This window comes from Varanus komodoensis, unplaced genomic scaffold (assembly GCF_004798865.1).
Source record: "Varanus komodoensis strain SLA01 unplaced genomic scaffold, ASM479886v1 scaffold10, whole genome shotgun sequence".
Taxonomy (NCBI): Eukaryota; Metazoa; Chordata; class Lepidosauria; order Squamata; family Varanidae; genus Varanus; species Varanus komodoensis.
In genome coordinates this window covers 22,662,067-22,689,793 of record NW_025335269.1, presented here as the reverse complement: position 1 = coordinate 22,689,793, position 27,727 = coordinate 22,662,067, and the positions used below count along the sequence as shown (strand labels likewise).

Below are 27,727 nucleotides of genomic sequence, written 5' to 3'. Positions count from 1 at the left end.
CTGAACTGGCACCTACAGTATGGTTTACAAAGTGTAAAGTAGTCTTCCCTACTGCCTCTATCCAGGCTAGCATGGATAATGGGAACAATCCAATCCGTGCTAGCCAGATCTCAAAAGGAACACCCTCCAGAAACAATGTGTTTCCTTTCTCTACCCCATCCTTTCCACATATGGGAAGCTCATTACTAGGCAATATTTGTTGGCTTTCTTGTTTATGGAGTAGATATGGTTATGGAGTGTTTAAAAAGAGGAGTGATGAGAGAATAGGCCCCTCGTGAATTTCAAAGCAGGTCACATGATAGAAGATAGTCACCTTAATATTTAATATTAGAAGGATGTTCTTTACTGAAAGTGTTATTATGACTCCACTGAAAAAACAGATGCCAAGTAGAAGAGAGGCCATTTTTAATCTTCTGAACTGAGCCATTCTCATTCTTACTCTTTTATTACCTGCACTGAATTTCATTTTGGTATAAAATATATTGGTTTTTAAAGCATGCGAGGTTAAGTTTGCTTACATACCAACATGATGATAGTTTCAGTAACAAATCTTCTGCATTCATTATATGATCTGAACATAATTCTCTTTAAGTTTTAGGATATAAATTAAGAGGAGTTCAAAGTTGCTACCTATCTCCACAGGACTGGAGCTAAAGGAAATTAATTCTGATGTGTTGTGCCTGGCATGAAATTCCAATAACGCCCTTCAATTTTAACTTTCAATATGATATCACAAAGGATATTATTATTTATCTTTAAAAAGAATCTGTGCAAGATGGATATGTTAAAACATCCTTGGACTGCAAGAGCAGAAGTGATTTTGCTTTCTTATTTATTCATTGATTTTATAAATATTTTAATTAATCATTAAAACATTATCAAGATTTGATCCCCATGATTTGTGGGGATGCTAAGAGTTAAGGGAAACATGATCACCTTGGATGAGGTGCCTAAGTGTTTGTCCACATTATGAAAATACAGTATTTTGAGAATACTGTAGTTTAATGCATCACTGATAACTCTAGAGCAGACTGAATTTTCTGTCCAGTATTCTCTCTGCTTTGGATAAGTAGATTTGCATGAAGGTTTTCTACTGAATCCATTTACAACTTCAGAGAAATAAAGATATGCTTAGTATCTTTACTTTCTTTCCTAATGTGGCAGACTATTTAATCTAGACAAGCAGATTTCAGCAGATTCAACATGTACAAGAATTTAGTAATCTTAAAAATAGATAATAAGATCATGATCATTAATTACTAAATTATAACCTTCATCTAGTAGAAGACGCTAATCAGGAGAGGGATGAAGTGAGATTGTATGTAAAATATTGAGCAATTACAGTGAAGGCCCCAGTGGATGAAATCTGGGCTCAGATTTCCAATCACCTAAAAATTTCAGCCTGGCAAGCTTTGGATGTACATTTTCCCCAGGAAGAAAATATTTTAGAAGTAATGTAAACATTCAAGCCTCATTTCAAATCAAAGTAATTTACCTTCCTAATGCATTTACAAGTGATAAAGAGCTTTTCTCATATCTGCCCTACTTTTCCACCATAGCCAAATGAAGAGACCATATAAAACTCACACACATTGCATATATTTCCCAATCCTCTCTTACACAAAAGCAAATGTTGTCACAACAAATACAAGAGTTAAGCAGCAACTTGCACACTTTTGTAGGTATGCCCTATATCAGCAGGAAAACCTCCCAGTCCATTTCAATCATTTTAGATACAGCGATGACTATGTATATAGCTACAGGTCAGGTAGGCAAGCTTCAGGTCTATATAATCCTTTTACAAACAGAATAGCATGGCATATGTAAACGCCACCTCAGTGTTTTTCAGGAAATACTGTCCAGAACAAGACAGAGGCAACAGTGGTGTCACCAATTCTCTTCTAGTGTTGTAAACTTCCATACCTTTTAAAGATCTGGAACTTCTGTGAAGTCAAAAGATAATGAAATAAATGCCAATGCCAATTCCATGTCAGAGAATTGTTAAAAAACAAACCACACCTTGCTGTTCACCAATGGTATCCTTTTGAAATAACAGAATACTTGGCATACATTAATTTTTCTCAAGCTTAGTGTTATCCAGCTGTAAAAAAATGACTTGTGATAAGGGTAGGTTTGTTTTGTACTCTGAATTCTCTGACATACATTCATTGACTGATTGTCATGTTTATTCCACTAACATGAATACTAGAGTCAGTGAATCCATCTCAGATTTCTAAGCACAAATTCAACCAATCCAGTTTATTACCAGCAATGTGGCTAAGTACAAGAAAATAAGACATATACATATAGAGAGAGTGGGGACTGTGGGAGAAGAGAGAATGAGCAGTAAATCAAACAGGAACCTTGGAACAAACTGAACTACCGTGGGGTCACAAGCAGGCAGCCTGCATTTGCTTCATGAGGTCTGTTGTACAGAAGAGGAGAGTTCAGGGCTCCTTTCCCACATTTGACCAGCCAGCTGCTTGCTCTGGAGGTTGGCTGAGCACAAGTTAAGGTTATATATTACCAACAGAAAATACAAACAAGTGGGTCATAGATCAAATCAAACCAATGCTTTCCGTAGAAGCAAAAATGGCAAAATTGAGGTTGCTGTACTTTGGACACATCATGAGAAGGCAAGATTCACTGGAGAAGACCAAGGTGAAAGTCAAAGGTAGAAGAAGAAAAGAAAGACCAAATATGAGATGGACTGAATCCATAAAGGAAGCCACAGCCTTGAACTTGGAGGGGCTAAGCAGGGCTGCTACAAACAGGGCATTTTGGAGTGCTTTCATTTATGGGTTTGCCACAAGTTGAAGACAACTTGATGGCGCATAACAAGAAGAACAATCCCATACATAAAGGGCAGTCAGTCAAATACTGTTTGTCACATCAGTGATCCATTCTGAATAACTCAAGAAACTTGGTATTCCGTAGGCAGTTATACCAAGTCTGAAAATATCATCTTTGCTGTACCCAAAATGCAAAATAAAAGTATGTCTTTCTAAGTAAAAACCAATATTTTCAGCACAGGGCAAGGAAGCATATATAAAAGCAGACAGCAGAACAAAAATCAGCACCTTCAATAATGTTTGTTTTATGAAAGCATCCAATAAGTGTCTATGCTCTGCTGTATAACAGGAATATCAGGCATTCTGATGATGCATCCAGAACAAATTATCAATTTCAGCAGAAAGAGGGACAGGTGGGGATGGGGAATAAGAGAGACAAGCACTACAACTTGACAGATTAAAGATCAGGCATGTTACCTGAATACTTTTTTTGTTCTTGAACCCTCAATGATAGCAGACCACCACAAAAGCGGCACACAACGTGCCCTTGCCTAGAAAATCAAGAGTGATAATTGATTTTTAAAAATAATGTAAAAGTAACTGAGCATAAAATGCTATTCCTTGGCCAGTGACAATTGCTCTTATTTCTGTTAATCCTATGAAATTTCCATAAATGTAGATTTCTTTGTTTTAATAACTGGCATTTTGATTGCTTTCAATGTCAATTTTACATTCTTTTTGCTTGCTGTATAGGCAAGGGCAAACAACTATGCCACCAAGCGCTTAAGGATCAAAGTGTAATTCTTTTACATGCAGAAAAACAGCCCTAAAAGTATTTAAGAAATCTTGTTTTTGTTAATATGTACTATAACCAGTGAATCAATTAAGCAAGCATTATACAATTATTTTTAGATGAATGTAGGTATGTTCACAGCAATCAAATTCCTCTTAGTCTCAGTTACAAGAGTCTGCATGTTTTAATTTTACAAATGGAAATTGTAATACATGACTCAAGATAAGGAGAGATACATTTGATGTTTTGCTGCTGCCCTTAATAAAGGGAAAATGCAAGTTTCTGTAGCTGGGCAGAACACATGTTCTGTTCACAAAGATGGGTTTTTTATGTTTTGGCAAAATAGCTACAACAGTGGATTAATAAGATCATGCCAATTTCAACCATTGTGCATTAGCAATTGCAATCAGCAGAAGACTCCTACCTCCAAAAATAGAAAAAGGGTTGTTTATTTATTAGAAGTATTGTCTGCCTTCCAACAGAATATTCAACAGAGGTTAGGATTACACATTTTCATTTGTGGATCTGTCACACTGCGATATTTTATTGCAGTGTCCACTTGTCATCACTTCCAGTACTGAATACATGGGATGCGTTTGGACCACCCCCCACCCCCAGAAAAACCCTACATTTGAAGGCTCCTTAAAGCAGACAGATAAGCTTTTTCAGTTTTTTTAAATTCCAAGGGCCACCCAAAAACAGTGCGATGAGGATTGACCATGCCCAGTAGCCACAGAATGATGAGTGTCAGCTAAACTGAAAAATGGAACATGGGTGGCCAGATGGAATGGAAGACCTCATAGCTGGATGGAATTGTCAACAAGAGTACTCCTACCAGGAGGTAAGAGGAATACAATGCAACACTGCTACTGGCCTGGCTTGTTTGCAATTGTGTACATGACACAAACAGCTTTGGGAATTATTTTTTTTTCTGAAGCTTTGATCTGGAATTATTCGTGGGTACTGAAGTGGCAAAGTCTGCTGATAGCACTAAACTTTTTTTAGGATTGTTAAAATCAAAAGAGATTGTGAGGAGCTCCAAAGTGATCCTTCCAAGCTGGGAGAATGGGAATCAAACTGGCAAATGCAGTTCAATATAAGCAAGTGGAGAGTAATGCATGTTGGGGCAAAATATCTTCAAATATACACAGATGGGATCTGTGCTAGCAATGACCTAGCAAGAAAGGAATCTTGGGGTACTGGTGGACAGCTCAAGGAAAATGCCTGTCCAGTGTGCAGCTGCTGTGAAGAAGGTAAACCCCCAGCTAGGCATCATTTGGAATAGCACAGAACTGCCAAAATCTTATGGCCCTTATACAAATATTTGGTGCTACTGCACTTGGAATACTGTGTTCTGTTCTGGATGCCTTACCTGAAACAAGGCATTATTCAGTAGGAAAAAGTACAGAGAAGGGCAACAAAAAATTTAAGGGGGCTGGAACAGCTTTCCTATGAGGAACAGCTACAGCAACTGGGACTGTGCAGCTCAGAAAAAAAGGGGAATAAAGTGAGACATGATAGAGGTGCTTAAAATAATGCATGGTGTGGCAAAAGTAGAGAGGGAAACTCTTTTCTCCCTCTTCTATCCATTCGATCTGGGGTTATCCCATGAAGCTGACTGGCAGGAGCTTTAGGACAGATCAACGGAAGTATTTCTTCTCACAGTATATATTTAAAATATGTAATTCGCTGTCACAGGAAATAGTGATGGTTGCCAATCTAGATGTCTTAAAAGGTACTGAACTTCTTTCCACAAATTTTTCCATGTCTTTTTCCTAGTCCTTCACACTTCTATTAATGTGCTAATTTCAGCTGTGTGTTGGAGATGTATATACATCCTAGGAAACATGAAATTGCAACTTTATTACTGCTACATTTTACAGATATAGTAATAATAATCCATGGTTAAAACTATAAAAAGAAAGGAAAATTTGGCATGGAAAAATAACAGTACACGATGTTCTTCTCCCACATAATTGATTTTAGGCCAAAGTTTGCTCAAATTTACCCTGTGTCAAATTCTCAGTAGTATTAAAGTAATGGCCTAAAACAGATTTTAAGTACAGCCAGCCGTTTTTTTTTTTAAGTTGAACAGAGCCTCCCTCTAGGAATAACACACTTCTTCTCACTACCGTCCAGATTAAACCTTCTGAAATGAAAACCTAAGACCATGAACAAAGAATCTGTCAAGAGTTTTGTTGAGATTTCTGAAGTCCACCTTGCAAAGCTTGTTGCTAGATTGTTTCTATGCTGTTATAATGGTTAATCCAATGTTGTTAGGGGAGTCCAAAGACTTAAATACACTTCAGTCAAATGCCATATGATTCATTATGCATTCAAGGACTGGGATAGAGTAACAGCCCATCGCACTAGGGATTCTGGGGATGTGCATGGCTAAAGTGGCTGTTATTTCATATAATGCAGCTGGGAAAATCATAGTCTGTAAGGCTATATTACTATCTTATATTTTCTAAACTAAATCTTAAAGCAAAAGTATCTGAGCAAAAATCTTCCTAGAATTGGCAGGGATGGGAGTGGGGCAGGGAGGCATCTATGAGTTTTACTGGCCACTAGTTGGACCCTGTGCCTGCTGAAGTCCTTTTCAATATTTATCTTGTGCCTAGAGTTAAAGAAGTCTGAATTCTGAGGTGATGGGCCACAAAGACAAGTGCCTATCACCTACATTCCCCCTAAGGCCACTATGGAATATATCTCCATGCGTCTTTGGTCAAATCAGATTGCCTCTACAGTCTCTCTCTGGGAGCTTTGTGATTGCCTCCACAATCATTTCCTGTACTTGTATCCTCTGTAGCAGGGGGATGAGCAACTTTTCTTTGGAGGATCCAACACGTTCTATTACATGGCCTGTAAACATGAAATCTGTGATCTGTCCTTGGACCAATGGCCCAACTCCTTCCACAGTCAAAAGACTCAGGACAGCCCTTGCAGCTGCAATCTAGGTAAGAGTGGGTAAGCTCCCAGTCAGTTGTATTTCTTCTCCGGGTGCTGATATTACTGAGACTAGGTAAAACCCATTGAGGTCTTTGTGCCTTTAATCTGGAACTGATGCTGGGTCTGTGAAATTTGTTTTCAATATGTTTACTACTAGCAGAGATGAAAATTAAGACTTTGGCACTCCACCCCCAACTCCCAGGTTTGAGGCACAGAGACTATGAAGAAGGAGAACCTCCCTCCTCCATAAGGTGAAAGTTTTGGTGCTCCAGTGCTGCAGCAAGATCTCTGTGGCCACAACTTTGCCAGCCCTTGACATTATTAAGGCTATTTTGCTTAGTGTTAGTGGTTTTTTAAATCTCCTTATGTGATTCTTAACTACATTTATCAGGTTATAGCAATTTAAAAAAAAATATTACCAACATTTTATAACAGCTGCTGAATCTCAAAATTTTCTTAGGCATGCTCTCCAGCTTGTAATCAATGGAATTCTTAGACACTCCAGTGCCCCAGAGCATAGCATACCCCTTTATGCTGTGTGGGTAGGCATAAAGCTCACGTGTTGCTCATCCGCCTGTGAATTATTAACTTTCAAAGGACTAGCCAACTCCCTTTTATCCTGTACTAATTGTTCAGAAGCAGCATCCAGAGACAGCTCTAATTCCTGGTTGTTAGCTGCTACTATTTATATGTAAGGAGGAGTAGCTTCAGTGATGGAGGCTTAATCTTCTTGAGGAATGCCCAGAACCAGATGGTTTAACCAGGAGTCCTGCACTGAGCAGAGGGCTGGACCTGATGGCCCTCTGGCCCTTTCCAGCTCTACTATTCTATGATTCTATATGATCCAATATGTAAAGGAACACACTCATAAACACTTTAAATCATGGCAGTGATCACTACTTTACAATAGAATGACACTCAACTTTTCAATCATCAATACAAAGTTGTCTGTTTTCACTACCCAGGTCCATTCTTTGCACATGTTAAACGGGCAACTTACAGCACAGCATCTAATACTGCCATTCACTCATTCTGTTGTGCTCATGGGACCAACTGCTTGTGTCATGGCGATTCTGCACTTTTAAAATTAACTCTGGAAATATCCACAAAAAAACCCTTATTTCCAGAAAAGGATCTTCCAGCAAAGAACTGTTCTGCACCAACCCGCTGCAAGTATCCTTACAGAAACTATTTCCCCTAATTTCAAGAATCACTAGCAAGCCATTGTGCTGATGCTAGGTCCAGTTAAAGCAATATGAATACTTCCCATACCATGTAGATCTATTAGAATGTTCAGAATCTTCATCAAAATATAATGAATATTTTGGGCCAGTGGGGATGTCCAGCAGATAGCACATATAACATACCAAAATCTGTTTTGTGGTTGGGGGTTCTTTGCATTTTCACGATACTGGGCCTTTATCTGACTTTTAGACTTCACTTAACTTCTTTGCAGATAGGATAACAGCACAGGAAATACGGTGTAGAACTTAGCTGGTGTTACCAACGAAACACAAAGGAAAGTTTTATAAGACTAACAGATAGATTGTGACATAAGGCTTTGTAGACTAAAGCCACCTTTACCACTTGTGTGAAGTATGACTTGAATTGGGCCAAAAGGCTATTAAGAGCAAAAAGTACAGTCTGTGACATTTCTGTGCAATGCTCAATGTTTACAAGATAAACACAATGAACATTTATCATTGAGTTAGGTAGCTGACGAAATGAGTTATGTATTTGGTCAAATGACTGGCCAAATTGTTATACATTAAGCACTGATTGTTTTACAATATAAAAGTATACTAAAATTGATTTTGGCTCATTGGCAGAAGTATTTTGGCTGTTTCATTTCAATCAGTAGCTTGAGTTTTTTCCATTTCTATTTTCCTAGATCCATGTCCAGCCTCTCATGAGAGCTGCATAGAGCAGAAGGGGCATTCTTTTTGCACTGATTCCTTCGGCAAGCAAAGCTGGAGTCATCACTGGTTCCAGGCACTGACCTTTGCCACTGCTGCCTGCTTGTGTTCCCCTTTGTAAATGTCTACAGTTATAGACTATGCATAGGACAAGCTATTGCCAGGTTTTCCCACCTGCTGAGGAACAGGGGGACAACCAGCCTAATTCCTGCCCTTTCCAACAAAATGATACCATAATGAAATATACAATTAAGCTGTCATGTACACAACAGCACTCATTTATTTATGGGTGGTGATGGTATATTTGAAAATATCTGACCGTGGGCAGGGGACCCTTTTTGAGAAACTGACCACTGTGGGCAGAAATAGACACTGAAATAATTTCAGAAGGGGCGGGGGGCAGAACCATTCTTTAACAGTTCTTTGCTGAAGAATGGGATAAATTCTTCAACAGTCAATAAATAAAAGTAGATGTGATCCTATAAAGCTCAAAGTATTATGTTAGAGGCTGCTATGGTAAAACCTGCAGAGCCTCCTACATTATTCCCATTTAGTTCCCTTTGTGCACAAACTATTTAGACATTCTGTTATTTTAGTGGATGCCAAGTGCTGTATTTCACTGTTTCGCTTTATGTTGGAATTTATATATAACTCCTCAATAGAATGCAGCCAAGATAACAATGTGAGTATTTCAAAAGTAAAGTTAACACATTAGATAAAACTTCTGCAATTTTGACACTATATAGTAATTAGGCATTATGGAAACACCAGATTTCAACACTACTTAAGTGTGAACTGCAATTTTAAAACTGCAAAAAGTATTATACTACTCTAAGAACTAGCAAATTTATTATAGTGCAAGCTTCTGACAACTAGAGGTAACTGTATCATATTTGTTCTGTGTTGTCCCAAGTTGGGGGGCAGTCGTACACACACAGACACATACGTGATGATGGGTTGTAAGCAATGAGCTTAGAGGGAGATGAAATGTGAAGTGACAATTAAAGGTCCTCGCAAGGTGCTAGTGTCTCCCCTTGAATTCCCTTTTTACATTAAGTTTTAAGGTCAACAGCAGAGTATCCTGAAAGTTTGAAATGTTCTCCCCCAAATTTCTGAATAGTCTTTTTGTTGTCGGATTTATGTCCATTTAAGAACATAAGAGCCATGCTGGATCAGATCAAAGGCCCATCTAGTCCAGTAATCTGTTTGCACAGCGACCCATTAGCTACACATGGGAAGCCCACAAGCAGGACATGAGTGCAATAGCACCCTCCCTACTCAAAATAACCTTAAATATGTGTAAGTCTACAGAAAGCCTCTTGTGCCACAAGGACCCATAGAGCATGTGCTGAGGGCAGGCAGGAAGACTTAAGAAGGAAACAAGTCATGGCAAGACACAGAGCACCTGATCATCTATGGAGATATACAGCCATCATGACTAGTGGCCATTGATATCTTTATCCTCTTATTTATTCTTTTGCATACAGACTGGCCCTTTTGTCCTATCCAGAATGCAGAGTGGTGCAATTCTCAGTCATGGCACTGACTGCGAATAGTCAGCTTTTTCCAAGTTATAAAATGAAAGGACTCTCTCAATAGTTCAGGCATGCCTGTGCAAATCTAAACAAATAATAGAAAGCCACACATACTCTCAATATAAAGTGGATAGTTTGGCTTTCAGATTAGTAGGAATAATTAATGATTATAGATTTGCTTCAGACAGGGAAAAAAATCTCATTCCAGTATAAGTAACAGACTCACAACCCTGGGGAAAAATCTAAGTCAGGACCAAAGTTCGCTGGTGTCTAAGATATTGACAAAGACATAAAAATCCAGAATTTTGCTATTAACTCGTAAAACACCACCTTCCAAACAAGCTCCACATTGCAAAAGTTCAATTATACATTCAGGATTTAATGTGAACCAAAATAGTAACATGGGGTGTGTGTGTGTGTGTGTGTAAAACACATGTATAAAGCATAAAAAGTAAGAGCTACGGAAACCCATTCTGACAGAAAGTAGTGTGGGGTAAGGCCTGTTTTGTTGGATCAAAAACCCAATTTATAAAATAATTATGTTCTCTTATGAAAGAGTTACAGGCTATCAAATGTAAACCACTGCATAAATGCAGTGAAAGATAAGGCTCAATGTCTGCCCTGAAGTGAAATTCCCAACAGTCACAAGACTGCAGCAGTTGCAGACACAATTTAAGACATCCTCTGAATGACCTCTTTGAAGACTGAGTGGGGCACTGTAGGTAGCAGCTATTAAGCAGACTCATGTGACACAGAATGTAATCACTGGTCACTTGCTGCAAGATGACATATAAAGACATTAAAATTATGTTACATATACCAAAAACCAACAAAACAAAACAAAGCACACCATTTTTTCTTAAATGGGTTCTGTGGACTGATTTGCATCTCCTTAGTATTTGCAGAACAATCAATTACAATGGCAGAACCACTTCAACTGCTTGCTCAGGGGCAACTTTATGTGTAGTTTTCCTCATGAGGTCAGCACAATTGGTTGAGAGGAAGGCAACTGAAATGTATGTGTGCTTTGTCCCTTTCTAGTCTACCTCCCAACCCCAGTCATTCTGATCGCTTGCCTGCAAGTCCACTCTAGCTTGATTGTGCTTTTGATGAATGCCAGACAAAATAATGGCCTTATAAATGAAGAAGACCATGCCATTCTGACCTGTGTCACTGAAACCTGGCTGGATAAATGGGAATCAGTAAATCTTTCCCAAATATGCCCACCGGTATTTCTCGTGTAGTACCAAGCTCATCTAAAGGGATGGAGAGGAGCTGGTAGCCTTGATCCCCAGGGTTTCTATTTCCCTGGTCAGATATGTGATCCAATAGTTAGCCAGTTTTGAGTAGCCTTCTGTCAACATGGTGCCTACCCAGCTGCCAGTGTTGGACTGGGACTCAGGAAATCTACAAGTGTTCTAGCCCCCACTCAGCCATGAAGCTTACTGGCTGACTTTGGCGTGGTCACTGACTCTCAGCTTCACCTACTTCACAGAGTTGTTATGAGGATAAAATGGAGGGAAGGATTCTGTAAGCCACTTTGGATTCCTTGCAGAAAAAGACAGGATATAAATATAATGAATGAATGACAGTTTCCCTACCCGAGGTGGTCTTCAACATAGTACAGTGGTACCTTGGTTCATGAACGCTTCTGTTTGTGTACAAATCGGTTCATGAACAGAAAGTTTGATAAAATTTTGCCTCCGTTCGCAAACTCCACATTGGGTGACGACCATGATTGCGACCATCTTCCGCTTGCTCGGGTTGCAGCAAAAGCACAAGATGACGCCATGCCGGCCACTGAAATGGAGAGCATGACATGAGGGGGAGCCATGATGGTGCGTTCACCTCGGTCAAGGCCTTCCTGGCTTCTCGCCACCACCCCACTTCTGAGCCGGAGGAAGGTCCCCTGGCAGGCGCTCGCCCAGCTCCAGGAGGGGGAGCAGGAGCAGGAGGCTGGACAGGCGGGCACGGGACGGCTCCCTGGCTGGGAGAGGGTCGCGAGGAGGGAGGTAAGGGCTGCTTTCTGCATGCCAAGGTGAGGGGAGACAAGGGACTGGGCCCCGGCCAGCTGAGTGGGGCACCTCCTGCCTCTCCCCACTGAGGGGGGAAGAAGCATGGCAGCCGCTCTACAGCAGCAGCAGCAGCTTCCCCTGAGAAGGCCACAGTGGAGGTGCAGGAACCACAGCCCCGGTCCTGCTCCACCTCAGCCAGTCCACCCCTGGGCTCAGTGAGGTGGCCGTGACTTGGCCTACAGCCTGGGGACGTGGCTCATATTTTTGTGGTTAAAAAAACACACCATATTTATTTATCTAGAACTTTTATATGCCATCATTTATGTATAACATAAAGTTATGGTTCAGAATGGAGTAACTTCATTTACATTGAACCTTATGGGGAAAGTTGACTTGGTTTGTGACCAATTCGGTTCACGACCAGAATGGTAGAACGAATTAAGTTCATGAACTGAGGTACCACTGTACTGAAGACCCCAAAGCTTGTGGTTTTTGAGAGATTGTAATGTTCATGCCATGGCTACCTTGTCAGGAGTGGCTTGGGATTTTAGGGCACCAATGTCAAAGATAGGATTGTCTCAGATCATATCTGCTGTATGGCAAAGCACAGTTTGGGCCTAATTTTCCATGCTTAGTGGGGGAGCCAGCAGTGACTCCACTGGCATGGAGAGATCATAATTTGATCAGTTTTTACCTGCAGGCTACACGTAAGGTCTGCAAAAGTGTGGGACCAAATCTGATGGTCCACCCCAGGAAGCTGATGAACCCAGATGGTCCTCTGAAGTCTTTGGAAATGTTCTGTAGGCTTAACTGGTGGCCCTGCTGGGGTCCTGGTCAATGCTAGAAATAAAATGATGACTCATACTATTGATGTTCACACACTCACACAATGATCACTCCCAAATGTCCTCTAGGAACTCTTGGAATTCTAAGAAGCAGAGGCCAACTGTTGACAATTAAAGCACAAATGTCAGAAGACTTGCAACAAATACAATCAAGCAGAGATAAGAATCCATTTGTGAATTTATTCCCTGGTGATGAAGAAATCTCACTTCTCCACCTCCACTGCATCTGTTCAGTGTTATCCAGTAGAACTCCTTCAGGAAGTTAAGGGCTTCCTGGGTATAGGTTCTAGAATATAGCAGCTTGAATCCTGAACAGCCTGCTGTTAGCAATTTGCTTGACAATTTGCAGATAAAGTTGTTCATAATTAACTTAGATGCCATTTTTCTGACAGAGTCTGAGCATTAGTACACTACCTAGTCATGTCATGGATAACTTTTGGCTAATTTGTAAAACATCAGCTGCACTGGAAAAAATTTAATTTGGATCAGAAAATCGCTGGCCTGTTTACTACAAGCAAGTAAAATGAACAGCTAAGCTTAAACAGCACCCTTTTTTGTCTCAACACAGCACACGTATTTCACCTGAAATATCTGAGTAAAAACTTACAGCACATATAATGTAATTTAAGAATGATATTTTGTAGAATTTTTGTTGGAACGGCTTTAAAGTTTTAAAAAACAACAGCATATACTTCATTTACTTTTTTAAATGTAAGAAAGAAACAAAGCTTCTGAAAATTGTTGGCACGCTAATTTAGCCTTCCCCAGCTTGGCACGTTCCAAATACGTTGTACTACAATTTCCAGCATCCTTCAATTTGACTGGGGATGCTGGGACTTGCAGTTCAACATATCTGAAAGATGTCAGGTTTGATAAAGCAGTACTAATGCACCTTAGTAACTTAAAAAACTATACAATAAACTCAGAAAATCATTCATCAATTTCCAGAGAATTCAACTCTGTTTCACTGAGGTTGCTGGGGCACCTTCAGTTTTGCCATCACTTCCAATTTGTTCCATTTCACAGTAATGAATATATTTCAGTAAACAGCATGCATTTATTTTCTCACATAATTGCCTAATGTTATTAATTATAACTTTAAAAGTGCTGGGTTTGCCTATATTTTATTTACAATATAGCTTGCATACACTGTATTTGCATTGTTAATTAATGAAATGGAAATTTTTCTGTGGAAAGGAAAATTTTCCAAATCACACGACTGGCTTCAAGAATACTCTCCCAGTCATGCTTACTCTTATTGTCCTATAAACTCAGAATACAAACAAAGAATGAAAAATGCAGATAGTTTCATTCAAACTGTATTCATGCCCTTCCAAATATTCTTCCAAAAGCAGCAATGCAGCAGATGTACAACTTAGGGAAAAATCTCCAGTGTGTACTTGCCCAGACTCATAAAAGTGTTCTGCTAGAGCCAAGACATTTGAAATAAATATTCTGGTTTGCAAAGGACTTGCATCTAACATTATGATATTGGCTCCAAATTATGAGGGTGGGAATAAATGGTAGCTTGTCCCAATGGAGATATGTAACTAGAGGAGTCCCACAAGGTTCCATATTAAGATCAATGCTCTACAACCTATTAATAAATGATCTGGAATGAGGAATAAGTAGTGAAGTGGCAAAATGTGCCAATGAAACTAAACATGCTAGGTCGGTTAAAACCAAAAGAGACTGTGAGGAGAATGGGCATCAAAATGGCAACTGCAGTTCAATATAAGCAAGTGGAGAGTAATGCATGTTGGGGCAAAGTATCTTTATTTCAGGGGATCTGAGCTAGCAGTGACTTAGCAAGAATCTTGGGGTAGTGGTGGAAAATGCAATAATGATGTCCATCTAGTGACTAGCTGCTGTGAAGAAGGAAAGCTCCCAGCTAGGCTTCATTGGAAATGGCACAGAACTGCCAAAATATTACGGCCCTTATACAAATATTTGGGGCTACTACACTTGGAATACTGTGTTCAGTTCTCATTGCCTTATCTGAAAAAAAGGCATTATATTGAGTTGGAAAGAGTACAGAGAAGGGCAACAAAAATTATCAGGCAGCTGGAGCAGCTTCCCTATGAAGAACAGCTACAACAAGTGGGACTGTTCGGCTTAGAAAAAAAGTAAATAAAGGCACAGAAAGTAGAAAGCCCCTCTCCCATACACTAGACCTGGGATCATCCCATGAAGTTGACTAGTGGGAAGTTTAGGGCAGGAAAAAAGGGAGTACTACTTCACAGGGTATATAGTTAAACTATAGGATTCACTTCCATGGGAAGTGGTGGCAGCTGCCAATCTCAATGTCTTTTAAAAGGTATCAGACAGATTCATGAGGGAGGAAGCTATCAATGGCTACTAGTCTTGCTGGCTATGTGCTACCAGAGGCAGCATGCCTTAATTTTGCTATTATGTTTTTCTGTGTCTTATGCAGCCCATAATGAGCCCTTCTTGTTTATATGCAGTCCATCAAAATATGCTAAGAACTCCCAAGAGCTAAGGGGAGGCGGGGGAGAATTCCTGTATTGCCAGCTTCTGGTACATGGAAATTGGACTCCTGATGTAAAATAGTACAAAACATAGCATCCAGGTTTTCCTAACCTTATTTATTTACAAAAATTATACATTAAACAGACAAACCTGGAGTGGTGAACAATAAAAATAAAACAGATAACATAAAAGCAATATATCAAAAACAAGATGACATTAATACCATGGGTCACCAGCAAGGGAAACTTTCAGCAGGCACTGAAAACAACACCGCTTCAGAGCCTGCCTGACCTCTAAAGACAAGGAGTTTCACAAAAATGGAGTTACCACACTGAAGGCTTTTCTTTTGGTGGACTCCAATCAGCCTCAGGTCCATGGAGGCTGTCCTCTGTCCAAATGTCCTCTGATGATCTCAGTGCCTGATCCCCAGTAGTTTAGGGCTTTGTACACTGTACCAAAACCTTAAACTTGGCCCTGTAAGTAACATCTAGGCCAGTACAGTTCGCTCAGCAAAGAAGTAGCATGCAGAGAAGGAGCCTTCCTAATAACAGCAGAGCAGCCACACATAAAAAAACATTGCAGTAATCCAGTCTAGTGCCTCTATCACTGTGGTCAAGCTATTCTTGCCAGGAGAAACTGTAGCTGGCAAAGCAATCAAACATGATAAAAGATACTCCAAGTTATCACAGTAATTTGGGACCCCAGGGGCAGTAAAGGATCTAGGAGTATTTCCAGACCTGATCAGAACTGAAAACAAAGTCCCCCAAGAAAAGATTGAACAAACTGGGCATGCTTAGCTTTGTGGGAAAAAAGACCGAGAGGAGATGTAATAGCATTTTTCAAATACTTGAAAGGCTATCACACAGAGGAATGCCAGGAACTCTTCTCAATCATCCCGGAGTACAGGACATGGAATAATGGGCTTAAGTTACAGGAAGACAGATTTCAGATGGAAAAACTTCAAGAAAAACTTTCTGATTGTTAGAGCAGTACAGCAATAGAACCCATGGCCTAGGGAGGTCATGGGCTCTTCCACACTGGAGGCATTCAAGAGGCAGTTGGACAGCCATCTGAGAGGGATGTCCTGAACTGAGCAGGGTGTTGGATTCCCTTCCAACTCTACTACTGGTTGCTTCCAACTCTAATATGATGCCATGGTATTTTCATCCTGCCAGTACAATCCCATCCAAAACAAACAATGAGCCTAACTCCTGGACAGAGGACTCATTCAACCAGACGACTTCCATCCTGTCAGGATTCAGCTTCAATGTCCTGGTCATCTTCCACTCAACAACTGAGTCCAGACACCGCTCTTGGGCTTGCACAGCCTCTCCTGATCCAGGTGTCACAGTGAGATAGTGTGTCATCAGCATAGTGATAGCCCTTGGCTCCAAATCCCATAATGAACATTCCCAGCAGCTTCATATAGATGCTAAAACACAGGCAACTTGATGGACTTCTGGTCTGGTCCAGCATGACTTTCTTATGGTCTTACATAACCTGCAGAATTCCACAACTAAACTGCCACGTGGCTAAGGAACAGTCACCCAATCTCTGAAATCTACAGGTTAAGATCAGAACCATTTTAACACAGTGCTTCCAATGCTCAACGCACAGTCAATCTAGGAGAATACTATGGGTCAATGATATAGAACGCTAAAAAGAAATCAAATAGAATTAACCGTGTCACACTCCCCTTGTCCCTAAGCCCAGTAAAGGTCATCTATCAGGGCAACCAAACAGATTCAGTTCAGTACACAGGTCAAAACTCAGTCAGGAATTGGTTTAGATTATTGCCATCCCCTAACAGTGCCTGCAATTATTTTGCAATAGCCTGCTTCAGTATCTTCCCTAAAAAGAGTCATTTGCAATTGGGCAATAGTTACCAAACAGTGTCGGGTCCAGATGGCAGGCTTTTTTTATTTCTTATGGAGAATTATGCCAAACTAAAAGAAATCGGTCAAATTGTATAATTTATACAAATCACAGAGTTCAGCTTTTCTGGGTGCAGAAGGATTAAAGCATGGCATTCACTCAGCCTTGCCCTTAAGGAAATCAGAGCAACAGTTTATATGTCTATGGTGCATGTCCTAGCAGTGCCTCAGTGCAAGTATAACAAAACTGTATTCTTGCTCTCTAGTCCATTAAGTAAAGCACTAAGAGTGGACTTCCTTAATACTAGACAGCAGTTGAGGACATTTACCTTGGAAGTCAAATATAGAGCAACAGAGGCATAATGTACAAAGCTAAAGTTCTCAGTAGTTGCACATGCTATACCGACAATACCAGAATACTGTCATGAATTAACAGTAACATGAGTGAAGTGTGAAAAAACTACCTAAATGGAAAACTTTACTGCTTAAGTGGTAAGGTTATACACACCATTTCTTGACATCTGTGTAACCACCTGAAGAGGCGGTGACAAGTTGTCTGCTCTCAGAAAGAAGACATTGGTTTATTTTCAGCTTCCTGCACAGGCCAGGCATATTTGTACCACAGTTTTTCCATATTGTTAAATGTATAACACGTTTCTTTTCCATGGCAATGGGAGTGGTCAAGCATGTGTGAAGTGGGGGAGCACTTTGTATAAAGAGAGACATGTTAGCATCTTTTCAATACATAAGCGCAAACTTTCCACTTCAACTTTTAAGACTGGGTAAATACTGATGCGATGTGGATACGTCTGACAAAGATCAGGAGTGACCAAACTGAGGCTAGCCAGTCTCATGCCATAAAAGCCTGATGCAACTTCTAGCAGCCAAGCTGGTACATGAAATGGGGAGCTGAAAAAGCCATATGCAACTTCTCTTCTGAGCAGCCAAGCCTGGGTGGACAAAAGCAGGCAACAAGGCTGTGATAACCAATTGTAGTGCTTCAATCATGTGACTTCAACTCTGAGCCTCAACCAATCAAGGCTCAAACCAGCAGCTGAGCACAAAAAAACCTTCAGGGAAAGATGCTCGAATCTCCTGCTGTGATAACCAATCACAGTGGCCCATCAATCATTTCACTTCCACTCTGTGCCTCAAACAGCAGCCCAGTCAGCACTCCCAAGAGCCCTGCAGAGAATGAGTCAACCCTCTTCTGTTACTATTAAATAAATAAACATTTGTCCATGTCTTGCAGTTCTCAAACATCTGACATTTACTATATGTCTCTCTTCTGTTGAGCGAGTCTGACCCAGATGCAAAATTTGGTAAGCCAGTGGTTTGTAATTGCCTGGGGTGGTGAAGATAATGTTTACTATTTCCCTGATTTCGCCAATTGCTGATCAAGAATGTAAGTGTTTATGTTTTTTCCATTTGCTGGGATAGCACTAACTGCATTTAAGTTGTCCTACGCGATGGTCACATTCGCTTGTAACAATATGCAATAATATTGGAGAATTGGAGAATTCTGGCTGACTGTTCTGGAGTGTCATCTTTGTGCTAGCTACACTTTAACTTCTGTTTGGCTCTTCCTGCCTACAAGACTGATCATACTAACCTAGGAAAGGATGCCATGTCATATTATCTTAATTGGGGCTCTTTTCTTGTCACAAGCCGTAATTAGAAGCCAACAACCTGGCTCACATGTAATAGCAAACCAGAACTCACCTAGAATTTACTCATGATTTCTCTTGTCCAACAATCATGCAAAGCACAATTTGCTCCTCCTTCATCCACTCTCTATATCTTGAATGCCTCTAGAGCCTAGCCATCCTGGCATGTTGCAAGGGATTTTTTTAACCGCTCCTGCCTTCTGCTTCAATGGTACTGGGTTTGCATGTAACAATAGCCCAGTATTCAAACAGACAGAGTTCACAATTCAACAGCAAGCCGTGGATTCTCTTCCAGGATTGTTCATATTTAACAACCGTTACTTAACTCTTAGTTCTAGATTTGCACATAATGACAAGGGAGGGTTCAAATACTAAACTCATATTCTGAGTTGCTGATCTGTACCAGTACCAGGTCTTGATTTACAATTCCTGGCTTGTCAAAGGAACAATGAGCCAGAAGCCCCAATTCAAATGACACAATAAAACTGCAATCAGGGAACTCACTGGGACTTTCTTCTTAGTTGACACTGACAAGATCATATTGTAAACTGCAATCTCCTGATTAATTCAGTTACTCCCACTGGTACTGGTAGGAAAAGCCAAGCAGAAAGAAACAGACTTTATACAACAACACATGAACAGTAACCCAGGATTCTCCATAATTATGATTCATCATTGCAGACAACAGGTACTGACATATCAGCCAGCTTGTATTCAATTCCCTCCAGTTCTCTAACATGTGCCAAGAGCTTTTGTGTGAAACGGATTTCTCTCATCAGTGTGGGAGATGCCTGCAACTTCCAACCTCAGCTCAAATGAGATTTCAAAAAAGGAGAGATGCACTGCTAATGTCCTTCTTGTCCAAAGCACTTGCCCTTGTGTAGCTGGAAAGTAAATTTAATGGATACCTAGCAACGTGCACAAAATGGTTATTACCATTTGATAAATGGCTGTAAGTGTTCATTATTTTGTGGCAGGACAAAGCAGAGGAGTCACAAACATATGTAAAATGGTATGTTGCTGGACTGATGAGTAGAAACACACACACACACACACACACACCTACGCACATACTATATGTGAATGAAATTGGCCTAAAGATAACATTCTAATTTTGTATGACTAAGGAACAACTTATGAAGGTAAAAAACAGCCAGTAGACCTTTCATAGCTCTGACTACTAGTCTCTCAAATGAGTTTCAATTTGCCCTTGAGACACAGCTATTACTTTTAACTGGACCGTATGCAACAAAATTTCTTCCCAATGTTTAGTGACATATTGAAATAATAGCATACAAATGTTTTATCTTAATATATATATAGGTTAATATTTTTAATATCACTGTACTCATACTGAAAATATAACTGAAAATAGCTACCAATCTATAGTTGGTGAATGTATAGTATCACTGAATTTCACTTCTCATTTACTTTAGCCATATAGAAGGAAGAGGAAAGTCACAGATATTACAGACGTTGAGAATTTTTCATTCAGATCCATTCCAGTTAATGCAGCAAAAGTTAGGGAACAAGCAAAGATCATCACTTCTGAAATGCCAGACTGCATGCTCAAATAGTCATTCAGTGACATGGTCACATAATTACTCTAGTCTTCTACCTAATTACAATCCTTAAAGATGGCAAAGAAAGGGAAAGGATCTGGGAAGACCAGGCAGGGAAAGAAGAAAATAATCATCAGAAAGAGCTAGCAGAAAGTAGAGTATTATCAGTTTCAAGTATGTACTTATATTTTACTTTATTTATTACATTTCTATCGGCCCAAGAACCAGTGTTCTCTGAACTAAGATCACTGCACTTGCTAATTAAAAAAATACCCAATTGGCAAGGCGTAATAATGATGCAATTTCTGTACTACAAGCAGCAATTGGCTTATTTTCTTACCATTGTAGGTTATCCTTGGTTTTGTCAAGCACATCACAAGATGTAAATCCATTTCATCAGAAGATACAAACTTGGAACAAACTGGGCACTTGAATCCTGAAGATGTAAAGAAAAAAGAAAAATGTCTAACAATGGAAGTATCTTTAACAATTGAAGAACAGTGCATTACAGGCAATTCAAAACAGTTGTTCAGGTTATGAAAATATCACCATGCATGGCTATTGAAATATGCCACTGTTTTTAAGAGACAGGTGCATTTTGCCTAACAGCTGAGTTTACTATGGTTTATTAACTATATACGTAGTTCCTTTTTTGAATTTTATGCAAACTGGGTAGCCATATAGTTGTGTCTGGATAGAAAGGTCCTATTAACAGGACAAGAGACAACAAACTCAAAGTAGGTTACATTGTAAAACATGTGAAATTGTGTGGTAATATTGTATGCTGATGTTAAGAGCTAGTTAGCACAATGCTTCATTTCAGAGAGGAAGAAGTGTCACAGAAAGAAATAGAAATTTGTAGGTGCAGTTTCTTAACACAGCTGGGAAAGAAGACTTAAACTCAAATACCTTTTGTGAATTTGTCACCAACAGCAAATGATGGCAACCAAACTGACATGTGTTTCCAATGTGCAAATGAGTCAAGATCAAGGTAAAATTACTCTGTGCAATTGTAGGTTTATCAAGGTTTATCTCAATGAATATGGTCTCATATTCTCATAGTGTCCTCTCCGTATTTATGAAGGAATTTTGCTGTACTAGAATCAACCCTTTAAGTAGGACTGACTGGAAAGGATTAAATCAAACTAGGTCAGAGAGGCTAGACAACTTCATAATCACAATCAAATTGTGAAGTTTATTTTCCAGTAAAACAACTGTTACAATACAAGAAAAATTACCTGGTTACAGAAGTGACAAGATCATGCTAGATTGTCTCAGGGTTTTGCTTATTAGCACAAATTTAAACAAGTCATATATCCAATAACTTTTGTATTATATTTTAAATATTTCTGCACCTTCTGTCTTTCTCTACATCAAGTTTCATTTTCATTTAAAAGCAGGCATTTCAAACTTTCAGGTAGGCATTTCAAACCCTCACCACAAAAAAAGAGGACAGTGATTTTGAATGATTCTCTCTAACATAACTGTCTCAAAAGCTCAGTTTCAAAAACAGTCTCAAAAGCTCAGTTTCAAAAACAGTCCCTTCATTTTCAAGGGATGACTTCATTCAGGACCATCCTAATCAAAGTATATATTCATCTTTGAAGGATCTTCACACAGCTAAAATGAAAACATGCTGCAATATGGTTTTAATACCTCTAATTACATGACTGAAACTGTTGCTCAATACAAGGTACAAACTGATAAGTAGATGAATTCATGACCCACACTTCCTGTTTCCAAACCATTCCACCTGTCTTGCACAAAAACTTGACAAATGGCCAGAAAATGCAACAGCCTTTACAGACCTGGTTAGGCATTCAGTATGTTCTTCCTGAGTTTAATAGAAAATTTATGGCCGTTGTGTAATTAGCTTCATCCTTTTCCACTCTAGCAAGCCCCCAGTCATCAGCATAGAGTTGAAGGATTTAAAGTGCACAAGAAATTACTTATTTCAGTCAAATGCCGAAGAAGAAAACACATGTGCATGTTTGAGACTCCCGAGATTACTATATTTATTTCTTTTTGTTTGCGAAGAATTTTCTATCAATAGCCTAGCCTGGCATTCTTTGCTCTTTGGATGCCGGGTAAAGAAAGTTCAGTTGCGATGAACAACCACTGGCTTCTGTTCCACTAGGACAGTGATGGAGAACTTTTTAGAGACCGAGTGCCCAAACTGCAACCCAGAACCCACTTTTTTATCACAAAGTGCCAACACTGCAATAAAACCTGAATACTGTGGCTTTAGTTCAGAAAAAAACCAACTCATACATTAACATCTTTTGTCTTAAAAGAAAAACACATTAACAGAGAGAAGGAGCCATGTTTACGTTCAGCGCCCTCAAGTTGGGGGATGCAGGGCTTGCTTGCGCCCAGGTATGCGCACTCCCTCCCTCCCTCCTTGCCCCCAAACCAATGCCGCAGGAATGCCGCAGGAGCTTCGGTGGCACTTGAAAGTTTACCGGAGGGGTGGAATGGGGGGAAGAGAGACCTAAACTAAAGGTGAGCAGAAGCTATCTCTGATCCCTTCTGCTCTTCTGTTGGGATCTTCCTCGAGGTGCCCCCACAGCACTGCCAAGCCTGGGTGAGTGGGGTCAGGTGGGGAGGGGGGTCCCCGCCATGCACCCACTCCTCTCGCTTCGCAGCAGTTCCAGCCTCCACCTTTCCTTGTTTTGGCCTCCCTCCCCAGGAAGCGCCATATCGATCCCAGGCACCCTCTCTCTCCTCCTCCTTGCTCCAGTTGCTGCTGCTGCTTTGCCACCTTGACCCCGTTGCTCATTCCCTTTGCCCAGCTTCCCCACCTCTGCGGCCACCGGTGCAGGATCCCGGCCCAGGAGCAGGCATGTGGCTGCTTGGCTGCACCTGCAGCTACTGAGTCAGCAGGGTCCCGGCACTGTGCTAGGAGGCCAGCTGGGGCAGCCACTCACATGCTGCGGGCAGGAAGGAGGAGGAAGAGGCAGGAGGAGGGTGGAGGCTCCACCAGCACTCAGCGCACCCGCTCGCTGCTCGCCCATTTCCTTCCTGGCGCACCCACTGCGACTGTTGCACCTGCCTCTGGCCACCTGTTTGACACCTCCTCATGTGGCGAGTCGTGGCTAATGAAGGACATTGTTGCCTGGCACCATTCCTCTTTTCAAATATGTGCATGGCTGCTGGGGCAACTTGGCTCGTGTGCCAACAAAGAGGGCTCTGTGTGCCCGCTGCAGCATGTGTGCCATAGGTTCGCCATCATTGCACTAGGATAACACACTGTTCAAGAACTGTTAGGCACCATACTTTTTTTTTTTTAAAGCTCACCCTACTTAAATATTATCATTAAGAAGCAACCAGAACATCTTCCCTCAACATGATGCTTGACACTAGAAAGCAAAGTAATACCACAACTTTAATTTGCTGCAGGACTTCAACTACAGTTGGTATTGTTTAAGTTGCTCCCTGCTACGCTCACAAAAGTATTGCATTGCCTCATACAGATCTTTAATATAGCTTAACATTGCAGAGTCCTGATATTCGAACTCTGATTTAAGGAAAATTGAGAGTGTTAATGCTTTTTACAGACTTTGCTTGACTGGGTGCTAGATGGAGGAACATGTTTTCCATCCTGCAACTTATGTTCAAAAGCATTCTCCTGGTGAAAGTAAAGCTGAACAATTCTGACTTACTGTTTTGGTTAAGATAATGCAAATTAGGGATGGGCAACCTCTTCGATTCCAACCATGGTGAGCTGGGCTGTACACATGTGAATGTTCACATGCATGAACAGATGGCAAAGGGAAAGATGTTAGATTCCTGCCAAATTTGCCTCCCTTATGTCACATTAGATGCTCTTCTGGAAAGTCCCTTCTCCCTTAGCAAAGCCTCTTTTGGAAAGCAGAATGTCATTCATAATTCTTAGGATTCAAGCTACTATTGGTCCCATCTATCCCCCAACACATTATTCCTATATAAGATACCCTTCAATAGAACCTTGTTATGTTAATTTCCATAGCAAGGATATGGAACTTACTGCATCATCTGTACCTGATGAATTGTTAATCTTAGCAATGGTTTCTTGGAATGAAACAAACTACAAACCATGGGCTACAAAGCTAGCTTTCTTTGAGAAACTATGATTAGAGTTCAGATGTAGTAATAAACTGTGGTTAATCAGAACACAAGCAAAAGCTTCCTTGTGTGTATGCACTGGAGTACAAGGGGAGGGTACAAGCCCAAGGTATGCTGTGGCTCATTCCTATCACAATAAACCATAGTTTATCATGATGTCTGAAAACAGTGTTTAGTGTCCCAGTAAGTTTGCATTCTATCACTTCTCAAAGCAATAATGATGATTTCAAAGGGCACAAAGGTAGCAGAACTGTCTATAGGCTGCAAAGTTTTCACCCAGGTCAGTAAAAGTATAATGTTCTCACTGGGTAAAGCTTTATAGAATCTGATTAAATTGAAATACCAGTACCTAATGCTTCCTAGTGAAGCATGTCAGCAAACAATATAAATTCAATCCAATATGAATTAAATATAAACTGCGATAGAAACTTCTGTTAAACAAGTAATACGAGCATATTCTGCAGAGTGACCTGTTCACACAAAATGCCAATTAATGGGTTGTAGTGTATACAATAGAATCCATGAATTGGTAAGGCCAGGAAACTTGCCATTTCCATTTCCCATCTGGAACAGGGCACTTGCTTCTCTGTCTATCTTGGTTTGTCACTGTTACCTCAGATTCCACTAACTTATATTTGAAGTTGGGGGGTGGGGAGGGGAGATACCAACATGTATCACTTTACACTTGTTTACACTGAACTGTATCTTCCATTTTGATGTCCATTTTTTCAGTTGGGAAAGATCCTTTTAGAAATGTACTGGTACACAAATCCTTGTAGGATTTTTTTACATCCTTCCACTGAGAGAATTTATTATTTATTCCTAATCTTTGTTCACTGTTCTTTAACCTACTACTGATCCATAAAAGGATCTCTTATTCCATGACTGTTAAGTTTGCTCAGGCATCTTTGGTGAGTCCTTTTCAGGAGGGCACATCGTTCTATATGCTTCCTGATTTTGTGTCACTTTTAATCCATTTACCTGGAACCAGCATGTACCAAATAAATTGTGACTGTGCAGAACTTCCTTGGCAATTTTTCACTTAAATATACAATAAGAGGACATCAAGAAATTTAACCTTTGTGGCATAACTGGAATATATATGTTACCAGGTCAACATGGGGGAGGTGAACTCACCCATTTATGAAGGTCTCCCTAGTTTCATTTTTAATTTAATGATTACCTTGTACATTTTGGTCTCAATGACAACAGCATGTTGCTGGTACTAAATTAGTTTTGGAACCAGTGTTGTTGCTCACTGCACTTCTGTAAAAGAAACCTCTTTCAGGTTCTCTAATTTGTTCAAAATGATACCCTCTTTGATGCACAGGGAAACACCTCCTCCAATATGCCTTTATTTCTCCTTCCTATAGAGTTTATATCCACAGATAACTATATTCTACTGGGTTTTTTATTCCACCAGGTTTCCATAATGCCCACTATAGCTAGGTTCTCCTTTAAACTAGGCAATACAACTCTCTCATATTGGCTTGGACACTTCTAATAGATGCATAGAAAGGCCTGTGTATGGTACCTCCCGCTCCCCACATGTACAAATGGCTATGACACTTCGGTCCCTTTGACCGACTATCATGCCAGTCACCTGATACAGCAACTGCTAACAACTTCCTGACTGACTGTTTTCAAAGACCAACATTTCACAGATGAGAAAGCACAGGATGGAAGCATAACCTGCAGCAAATCCACTGTAAAGCTTTCACATCTGCTACTGAGAGTTGCTGAAATCACTCCTGCTCTAGAGAGGTTTGCATGTTAGTCTGTGGCAACAACAGGAAGAAAGAATGTTGAACTTTTAAATGTTTGTTTTTAAGAAAGTAATACATTGAACTGGGTTATCTCTGTGCAAGTAGGGTGGCCTAGGCCATAACATTTTATTTCATAGCTGCACCAGATAATTAGGTTCTGAAGAACAACGCAAGCTCCACCTCTTTGCATTCTCTATTTCCTGAGCATAATAAGGGGAGAATACACAAAGCACAATATGAAGTAGCTGTGAAAAGGCTGAGACAAAATGTGAACACAGTTAAGGCTTCCATCTCCATTTGTTGTCACTGTTGTTGTGCTAAAGACAAATGATGGGCAAGAAACCACTATGAGATATCCACTCTAATTGCAATCTTGGTAACATTAGGGTTGAGATCAAATTTAAAATGGGGGAGGAGAATGCTACAAAGAATTATTTATTTTTCATAAAAATGGTTAAGGAATGCTACCACAACTGTTTTTAACAACGTCATTGCAAAGGGCATTCAGGCCTATGGGACATCAAAATATTAATCCTTGTACACTTTGGGTGGCCACTACAAAGAAAAAATTAAGAAGAAAAAATAAAAAATAAAAGAAAGAAGGCCATTTGTTATTTGGTATTTCAACCCACTCAGACCACCCACTGTGGAATGCATAAATTTTAAACAATACAATGCTTTCACCAAAACTTTTAATGCATTTATTAATCACTCTTTACTTAAGCAAACTCTCAAGGCAACATGAGTTAACACTACCCTTCAGAAGCCTCCTATGGGATGGCTAACCATTAAACCATCAACTCATCCCTCTGGAACATGGAGAGGGGTAGAAGAAGGCAAGCACTGTGCCAAGATATAGGGCAGATCAAATGTTTCCAAACACATACTAACAATCAATAGGATGTGAACTTATACTATTCACAGTAGTGTATCATATGGATGGTGCAGTCACGGTGATATCAGTATGTTTTCTGTTGGCACAGTATTTTAACAACCTGAGTTCTGCAAGACTGCATACTGAAAAGAATAGCTATAAAGCAGGTACTGTGGTGGTGTTGCACAAGTTACACATTCATGTTTCACTATACTTTATTTAGAAAATTCAGAAGTCCAAAGAGCACATGCCCCACAAAAGGAAGTTTGCCTCTAAGACATTGAGATTGTGAGGTAGGGTAATAGAAAGGCGACACCTTCAGTAATGGAACCAAAGTATTCCATTATGAACATATATTATTGAAGTGGTCAAGATTTACCTGATAAATATGCAATAAAGGGGGGAAAGGCCATAACATTTAAAAATGCATTTTAGTGTCATTTTTTTCCTAATGATTTGAAGTTCACTACACAAAAGCAAAGAATGGGCAATAAGACATACCCCTCATATGAGAAGCTAGAAATCAGTACCTCCAATGAAGG

General features: G+C 40.1%; 1 protein-coding gene across 2 annotated transcripts in view; it reads right to left on the bottom strand.

Annotated features, from left to right (window-relative positions):
• The window catches only part of ZNRF2 (zinc and ring finger 2), a 61,145-nt gene that overhangs the window by 12,771 nt on the left and 20,647 nt on the right, over positions 1-27,727 (bottom strand). For both annotated transcript variants that reach the window (XM_044417065.1, XM_044417072.1), the window contains exon 2: positions 20,782-20,877. In XM_044417065.1, coding sequence (XP_044273000.1) covers positions 20,782-20,877 — 96 coding nt within the window. The remainder of the gene's footprint in view (positions 1-20,781; positions 20,878-27,727) is intronic.